Here is a 9789-nt window from a genome sequence, read left to right as displayed (position 1 = left end):
ATCGTTACTAGATGCATAATGTTGAAACTAAACAAATAGGTTGAGGACATACTTTTAAAATAATCTAAGACAATATTTGTGAATAAATTTCCAAAAAATGGGAAGAATTTTTTTATTATTGGCACTTTTTTTTCCAATCACTATCTCTATTAAACTGAAAACATATTGGCAACCTTTTAATATTAATACTTCACTGATAAGACATAATTAAACAGTATACTTAGATACGCAACGTAATATTTACCTGTTTCATTGGTTTGATTGATCTATACATTAAACTTAAACATTTTCCAGAGGGAAAAAAAACAACATTTAAAGATCAATTCAAACGTTTTTTTTTTTCTGTATAAAAGTTTTTTTCCTGTCCCATCAACATTAACAGTCATTTCAGGACAGTGAGGATCATCTCAAACATACTCAGTCCGTTTTCTCGAACCATTGACAGTTCTGATCTCCTGCCTTTGATGGTGATACACCAGATTTGCTTCACTGTGTCTTGAGTCGGTGCAAGACGTAAATAACAGGATCCCTGCCACAATGTCGAGAAGTGCTGCGGCCCAGCCGATGAACAGCGCGTCCCCAAACTCTGAACGGGGCAACACGTGAGGTGTGCTCTCATCGAAGAACTTCATGACAACTTCATGAGCGACGTAGGAAACGGGAGCTAGCACCAACATTCCGGCCATGCATAAAAACACAGCAGCCGTGATCTTCAAACCTCGCTTGGTCCGTCGCCCCTCCTCGCTCTTGCAGCAATTGATCTGACTCATGGCAGGGATGGCGAGGAGAAGTCCGAGAAGACATGTGGCATCCGACAGGCATATCAGAACACGGGCCACCATCCACATGTGATCGAGGCCTAGGAGAGTGTCATAGGGGCGGCACTCCGTGCCAATCACCTCGTGGAACACGCACGACTCCCAAAGCCCTTGTTCGTGGCTCTCCAAGGAAAAAAGCTCAGTAGAAAGTGACATCCACTGAGGCATAATGGTGGCCGCCAGGGAACAAAACCAGCCCCCCATCCCGATCAGCATCCCTAGAATTTCCATAGCCACATTGCAAGGGTTTGTCATGGTTACCTCTGACTACCGTGTCCCTCTCGGGGTCCAACGGCCTTCGGAACCTCAAGAACCTCTTCTCGGTGAGAGAAATGAGAGAGGGATGAAGAGTGTGAGAAGAACAAAAGCACCTTGGATCCTGATATTGTACAGTTCTGCTGGCAGGTTCTTCACAGTCCGTCAGTCTTCAGTAAGAGGCACTCATCATCTGAGCACAGGAGGTAGAGGAGGTGTACACATGGGGAGAGAGGGCACTCAAACTTTAGGCCCTGCCCTCTTGGATCCTTTTCAGCGAGAGAGAGAGAGAGAGAGAGAGAGAGAGGAGAGAGAGGAGAGAGAGAGAGAGAGGGAGGGAAGGAGAGATCTCTTTATTCAGACCCCAATCTGGCAGTAGGAGACCAAAGGCCACACGGGATGCCATTAAACTCTAGACAGGATGCCATTAAAATCTGGATTGTTGTCATTTTTAAGGGACAAACTGTTTTGATTTTACTACCCCATTAGATTTTGTTTGTATCTTTTCATTTGATTTCCCTGCTATCGGCAACAGCACTTTGCCGTAGGGGGTTGCCATGAGGAAAAGAGAAAGGTTTATGGAGGGAGGAAAGTTTTCACTGTTTATAGAGTTTTTTAAGAAACGAATGGGTGAGAGATAAGCTCCGCTAAGTGCCTGGCACTCCATTCTTTGACCCACTGCAATTGCACAGCAAATATGCAGTGTATACCTAACAAGGGATCTTTGATCCCTGCCGACTTTAACTTCTGCATGGTTATTTATTTATTTAATTTTTATTGGAAAAATACAAATTTTGGATTTATACAGTGGGGTCTGAAAGAATTAGTTTTTTTAAAATATATTTTTGGTCACACTTTAGACATTCTCTTGACTAGCCTATAATTAACGTTACACCTACATGTCTACTAACTCTCATTAGAGTATAAGACTGTTACGGGTAGAATTAGAGTTAGGTTACAATAAGTTGACATATACTGAAAAGTCAGTAGAATGTCTGTTGGAGGACCATCATAATAAAGAGTTAGCAGATATTAAGCAGAAAGTCTACTAATACACTAATGAGAGTTATTTGACATGTAGGTCCAATACGTCAACAAAATGTCTAAAGGGGACCATCAAAATAAAGTATTACCTTATTTTTTCATGACTAATCATATTCTATGCAGAACAATTGGAGTGAGAATGTATTTACTGTAAGTAATATATGTTCCTCATGATGATTCGTTTAATTTACCCATGATTGGAGAATGAGAGCATCATGTGATTTAGTCTGACCATTTTTACAGACCAGTGTCACTTGACCTATTTGATGTCCAATAGAAATAGTGCAGAATCTTTCCATTTTTATAATTCATTCACATTTATGCATTTGGCAGACACTTTTATCCAAATCCACTTCCATTGCCTGGGAAACGGAATCGAAACCCCTTGGCATTGTTAGAGTCATGCTTCACCAGTTGAGTTACACAAACATGAAACATTTTATTTTTGTGGTGCAAGAAAATATTTTGAGTTTCAATGGCCTTCCTATATCAAATGCAACATCCGTTTGTGTTAAATATTAAGCTATTAAACATATAGCCTTCGTGTTTTTGATTAGATTGATCATCATGGTTACTAACAAAAATATTTTTTTTAAGTGCAATTTAGTTTTAAAGCGTTGTCATTGATACTCATGTGCATCAAAGTATTTTTTTTGCTGTGCATAAAAAGAAAAAAGGACATGAGAATGTGACCTGAGGTGTGAGGCTGTCTCATTTGATCTGGCTTCTTCAGCATGTGGAATAGAGTTGAGATAGAAGTGTTCATTGCACTTACAGAATGCCACGTATGGCAGTGGCTGAAGAACAAATCTGTGACGTGAAACGGTGGCTCTCCACAAACACATAATTGGCTCTCAACAAACACATAATTAACACACACACATTTCAGACCTTGTCTGAAAAAGATTTTGATTACAGTTAGTTGTGCAAAAAATACTTTCATTAAGAAGTTCAGCATGAAAAATTAAAACTTTTGCTCAAATGCCAAAAAATCATTTACTCACATTAATGTCATTCCAAACCAATATGATTTTTGGAATCGAACATGGTCACTATTCACTTATGGAAAAGAGTAGCATTCTTCTAAACTTCATTTGTGGAATGATTCAAGGGACATTAATTATGACAAAATTGCTGTTTTTATATGATCTATTCATTTAAATCCCTGTAGAAGTTGATAAGGGATGTTGAGGTTATTATGGGCCTATATAATTATTATAATAAAGAAATTGAGCTCTAAAGCCACTTCTGGAAATAAATGTATTTCATTGGCCTCGTGTCTTTTCTCTCTCTCTCTCTTCCTGATATTTTGTATATTGTTCCACATAATATGAATTTATATTTTTAATGACATTAAATTAGTTTGAACTACAGTATACAAGTGCACCAGTTTGTTACTTACCTTTTTAAAGTATTCAAATGGAAATAATGCGATGAGGAATGGAAACAGATGAGGAGGAGTGGAAAAACAAAATTTAGATTTATTTTATCCTACAGGAAATAGTGTGATAAGGAGTGAGCAAGGCGTTTCTAATAAATACACAGAGGTTTGATCTATTGTCACAAAACTGCTCCAAGACTCGAAGGTGAGATCCAATTGCAGCTTTATTAAGGGCAATCCAGACACATAATCCAATAAACAGGCAATGGGTCAAAACACAGGTAGACAGTCCAAACAAAACAAAACAAAACAAAACAAAAAACAAAACAAAACAGGCAGGGGTCAGAGGCAAAAAATCCAAGAAACAAGAAAATCAGGAAAACGCTCAGAGTTGCAGTGTGACACTAAACAAAACTTTGCCATGAGTGAAGGGGTGAACCAGGCTTATATGGGGTGAACTAAACAAGATAATGAGATACAGGTGAATGTGATAATGAGTGCTGATGAGTCCAGGCAGAGAATGATGGGAGATGTAGTCTGTGAGTGAACGTGAGAGTCCTCTGGTGGCTCTCAAGGGCACTCCAGCTGGTGACCGTTACATCTATGATGCCAGCAAGTGTATAGTTGTAATTTTCCTTCTGTAAGTATTCTTCTAGATGTTATCCATGTTTTATGTCTCAATGACATGCAAGCAAACAACCAAATAAAGGTTTTCAAGAATTTTCTGTTTTTTTGACAGGAAGGACTTCCTTCCTGTCACATGAGGCTGTCAACTTTCTACCCCTACTTCCAGGAAGCATGGTGAAGGCAAACCCTCCCAAAGAAAGGTCATTTTCATGTTACTAATAAGTATTTTTTGTTGGCATATATATATATCTACATAATCATGAAGGTTCTCTAGAATCATCCAAACAAAACAAATCTTACAAGAGTTTTTTGTATACTTAGTCAAAAGTCCAAATGGCAACTATAGTTGCCGGTGGGCAAATGCCTTGTAAGTACATATCTCAGAGACGCCAGGCAACAAAATGTAATTTTATAACAAAATCTTTTCTTTTTTTTAACAAATGTAATTTTATTCAGGTTATTAATGTTTTTACTCCACATTTAGACATTTTTACTTCTCGAAATGTATATGAATAAATTGTTGTTGTTTTTTTAATTAGGTTTTAATAAATAAATAAAAAAGTTGTTTATGTAAAATTCACCTTATAAAAGACCCACATTTCTAAATTTCATTCATGGGGATAACATGGATAATTTGACATGGTTTAGTGTAAGATTTTTTGCCCATATTTTGGAAAATGCAGTTTTAAAAGTCAAAAAGAAATATATCTATATCACTTTAACCATTAGATGGCTGCAGAGCTCTAAAAGTACTAAAAGTTTAAAACTAAAAGACATCTTTTCACAAGTCTTTCTTGTTAGATTCATATCTACATATTATGAAATCACAATTATAACAATAAAAGTTACTTTTTGTCAAAGTTTAGCAGTTTTTGTACTGAAAAAATAAATAAATCAGTTTTTCAATAATGTTACATTATGATTAGAATCAATCCTGATCAGGATGTTACAAAGAGAAAAGCTGGAGTCTTTAGAGTTTATCATTTATTTAAAACATCTGTTTTTAATATAATTCTACAAATTTAAAGTGTGCCACTTAATTTCTGTCTATGTGTGTTCTGTGTTGTTTCTGATTTTGAGGATGAATTTTATCCGTTGACAAAATTCATTTGATTCTAATCATAATATAACATTGTTGAAAAACAGATTTTTTTTCAAGACAAAAAATGCCTAAACTTTGACAAAAAGTAACTTTTATTGTTATAATTGTGATTTCATAATATGTAGATATGAATACAACTGGAAAAACTAGTGAAAAGATGTCTTTCAGTTAGTCAAATAGCAAATAGTGGAGCTCTACAGCCATCTACTGGTTAAAGTGATAATTTATTACTTTTAAAACTGCATTTTCCAAAAGATGGGCAAAAATCTTACACTAAAAAACCATGTCAAATTATCCATGTTATCCACATGAATGAAAGAAATGTGGATCAAAAAGACCACGAACAGCGCACAAGGGTTAAGACAAATGGATTTGATGTTTGTTGTGTTTTCATATTCAAGAGATTATAAGTTATATGCAGCTTTTTTGGGTTCACATCAAATATTCTTCGACTTTTATACATAATAAATTTGTTTATGAATAAAGATTGATCTGTTGAAAGCAGTTATTTTGAGATAGATGCCAAATGTTCTCCTCCTAATCATATTTGACATTAAGGGGGTGCATGCAACATATTTGCCCTTCGGCAACTATAGTTGCCAATATTATCTGCCTGCAGAGCCGGAGGCTGCATTTTCAGGACCCCACTTCTAGGACCCTAGTTTTTTGTGACAGCGCCACCTACCGACTCGGAGAACCGCAGTCTCAGGAACGCATTTCCAGGACCCTAGTTGTGCCAGGCAGTATTTCCACCCACCCAGTTTTAACTACATTAGAGTTTTACAGTTTTATTACACCCAAATACTACTTTATTTATTGCAATTAAACCTGGTTCCTAGGAATGTTGAGAAATTATTGGGTCTAGCATAATATAATAACTCAAGTAAAATAAACAAGGAATCATGTTATAGTCTTTTCAGTCACTAGATTGACCACATTTTCAAGTATAGAGGGAAGACAAGGATGACTCTGGGGGTAGATTGTGTATATTTTACAAAATAATATATCACACCTCAACTTGAACACACTAAATATTGTACAAAATAATATATAACAACTGAACTTGCACACAAAATATTGTACAAAATAATATATAACAACTGAACTTGCACACAAATATTGTACAAAATAATATATAACAACTGAACTTGCACACAAAATATTTTACAAAATAATATATAATAACTGAACTTGCACACACAAAATATTTTACAAAATAATATATAATAACTGAACTTGAACACACACAAAAACAAATTTGTTCATGATGTGGACCACAAACAGAACTTCATGGACAACATCACTGACTCCTAAGAGAGAGAGAGAGAGAAAGAGAAGTGAATTAAATAAGGAACATTTAGTTGAACATGTTCTACTCTTTAATTTTTTTTTCTTAGTTACCAAACAGTGCACACATATCAATTAATGTTCATAATACTATTATTGCATACTGTTCAAAGATTTGAAAAAAAAAAAAAAGGTTTTGATGTTGTGGGAACAAAGGTTCTAGAAACACTCATGTCAATAAAGCCCATCTCAATTGAGAAATCTGAATAGAAATAACATTGACACGACTTTTTTTCTGACCATATATATATATATATATATATATATATATATATATATATATATATATATATATATTATATTATATTATATTATATTATATTATATTATATTATATTATATATACATATATACATATATACATATATACATATATATACACACACACACACACATTTACATATGTATATAATATTTAAAGCACACATTATAAAACCATGTCAAAATGAAGAGACGCATGTAGACGCATATTACACATAACATGTATTGTGGGTAACGTTAAACAGGCTGACTGTGAGCACGTGACAGTGAAAACATTAAGATTATTTTAACTGAATTAAAATGGAAGAACAATGAGTAATTAACAAGCTTTCAGAACGAACATGCTACAGTTTTATTGTGCTGTCAATAAGTCAACACAGGCTTATCACGCAACAGTTCCGTTAAATGAACGTGCTAACAATTCATTTTCAAGCATTAGAGGCTAAATACTATGGCTATGCATTCAAGACTATTTATTTAGCAAATCACCATCACGTTTGCTACGTTAACTTTCCAATTAAATGCATCGCAATTGTAAAAAATTATTCGCATTTGATACTCACACTCTGATTGTCATCCATCTTCGCTGGTCCTCTAATTCGGTAGGTGGCGCTGTCACTAAAAACCTAGGGTCCTAGAAATGCGGTCCTAAAAGTGGGGTCCTGAAAATGCAGCCTCCGGCTCTGCAGGCAGACCCTACTCATAGTTGCCGCACATTCAACACGACTACATGCATGAAACCATTAAAAAAATTTTGGGCACAAATGGGTTAAAGGCTAGATGTTAGATGATTGAAAAGATATTACAATCTGGGGACTACAATACTCAAATTTAATTATTTATATTAAGAAATATGCAGAGGTTTAAAATGTGTATAAGGTAAGCCAGTACATTATCTCATGATTGAATATATGCCTCAGAAAGAGAGAAAAAATTAAATGGGGAAGGTTATATGTTCATGCGACAAACAATAACCAACAAAACAGAACAAATAAAATACTTTGTTTATAATTTATTATAGATACTCACTGGAGTAAAAAATGTGTTAAATGTAGGCTACTAAAACAACACATCTACAACTGTTGCTTCATGTAGGAAAAAAGAGCTATAGGCTGTCATCACTAGATGGCGCTCTTATACTAATGGAAACCAAATCAAGTGACTATGAAGCGTTTGAGTTTCTGTGATAAGGTGTAAACGGTATTTCTGGAAAATGTTCAAAATTCTATTACAACAGTTTACCACGCAATCACGAAAGGAAATACGTATGAAATTATGAATAGGCCACTTTTTTAACTTTTTTTTTATAGACAAATTACGCGTCTAGTGCTCTAACTTTATCTTAAATCTTTATTTAATAAAATGTAAATAAAATTGACCCAATGAGATAAACGTTGAAGAGGAACGTTGAAAAAAAGTATCTAGGTCTATTTATTAAAAATTCTTAAAAAAAAAACAAATCACAAAAATCACACCCATCACATGGTCAGTATAAAAAAAACGCATCCACTTCCATCAACAACAATCCCAAAATCATACGAGCGCCACTATTGGCTTACTTTCATATACGTATGCATTCGGAGGCGGTGCTTATGCAAATACGCCTGCCCGAATATGGATAGTGAGGAATGAAAGATGGTAGATAGAGTCAAACATGGAGGACCGACACACAGAGTCATGAGAGCGCTGCAAAACTTTTTGGAAAAGGTGGATGCAGGACTGCCTGTGTCGATTTGACCCGCGGTTGTTTCTTCGTCGTGAAGTTTTCTGTTTCCGAGAGTTGATGGGAGTTAAACTTTTGTAATGCAGTAAAAAGTTGTGATATATTTGTTGTTGGAGTAAAGGAAGGGGGTCCCAGCAGCGCTATGCCGTGGGTGAGCAGCTGTAAGCGGAGAGAGAGCTCGGAGCTGCCGCTGCCCCCGGGCTGGGAGGAAGCCAGGGATTTTGATGGCAGAGTCTTTTACATTGACCACAACACTCGACAAACTTCATGGATCGACCCCAGAGACAGGTAAAAGTGACCGTGAGAGGTGCTGCATGCTTTATTGGCTGAAGTTTGATGATTGTTTGGTTGTAGAGGGCGGGGGCTCAGATTGAAGTGATGATTAAGAAGCGAGGGAAGTTGCACAGTTAGGAATGGAAGTGTTTTCATTCCACAGGCCAGAGCTGACACAGTGTAATATGGCTGGTTGTTTCTTTGTGCTTGTCATGCCAATTTACTGGCACATTATGTCCAAATAATACACGCTTCTGAGTTGTCTTTCAATGTCTGTTCACCTGAAAAAGTCCAGTAAAATGGCTATTTAATCTTGTATATAGTGGTGTTTGTATGAACTTCCTTGTCTTATTATTATTTGGTTGGATTTGTATGAAACAGCATCAGGAAAGAGGCAACCTTTTTGATGATGTTGTCCCTACATCTAATGTCTGATGGTATTAAACAAGTCCCAAGTGTAATACTTGACAGTGCATTTGGTGCTTAAATTTACAGTAGAACTCCAAGATTATTGCTAAATTAGGATTAAAGAAGATATGTGTAGAGCTATAAATGATTTATATGAGTTATAATATTTCTATTGTGTGTGTATATTGTGATTATTAAAATATAGGAAATATATAATATAATGTAAAAAGCATATAGCATATTAACTGTATATATGTTTATAAAATGATTAACACTAATTATAACCAGCTGATGACATTTTAGCATCCTAAAATGTTCCCTTGTCACAAAATAATCAGTCAGTGAATACCATTTCAAAGACTATTTACGATAAATTTAATTCAGAATAGAATTTAATAAAAGTGTGATATAGGCCTAGGTTTGATTATACTTAGATCCCCCATTATCAGTGTCAACAATTTAGCTATTCCTAATTGTCAGTCAATATAAAAGATAGGCTACACATTGGCATTTGCCCCTTGTCACCCGCATCATTTCCCTCATTTGTCAT

At 35.3% G+C, this 9789-nt stretch overlaps 1 protein-coding gene across 1 annotated transcript; it reads right to left on the bottom strand.

Moving 5' to 3' along the window:
* Positions 1-237: 237 nt before the first annotated feature.
* cldn33b (claudin 33b) lies at positions 238-1224 on the bottom strand. Its single transcript, XM_081381034.1, has one exon. It carries the CDS (start codon positions 1071-1073, stop codon positions 408-410), a length of 666 nt encoding a protein of 221 aa, XP_081237160.1. The 5' UTR covers positions 1074-1224; the 3' UTR covers positions 238-407.
* Positions 1225-9789: the final 8565 nt, after the last annotated feature.

This window comes from Scardinius erythrophthalmus, assembly GCF_964197995.2.
Source record: "Scardinius erythrophthalmus genome assembly, chromosome: 12".
Taxonomy (NCBI): domain Eukaryota; kingdom Metazoa; phylum Chordata; class Actinopteri; order Cypriniformes; family Leuciscidae; genus Scardinius; species Scardinius erythrophthalmus.
This window is presented reverse-complemented; position numbering and strand designations above follow the sequence as displayed.

What these genes read in the sequence shown, in the direction of transcription:
- cldn33b (XM_081381034.1), bottom strand. Translation starts at nt 1,073, where the DNA reads ATGACAAACCCTTGCAATGTGGCTATGGAAATTCTAGGGATGCTGATC.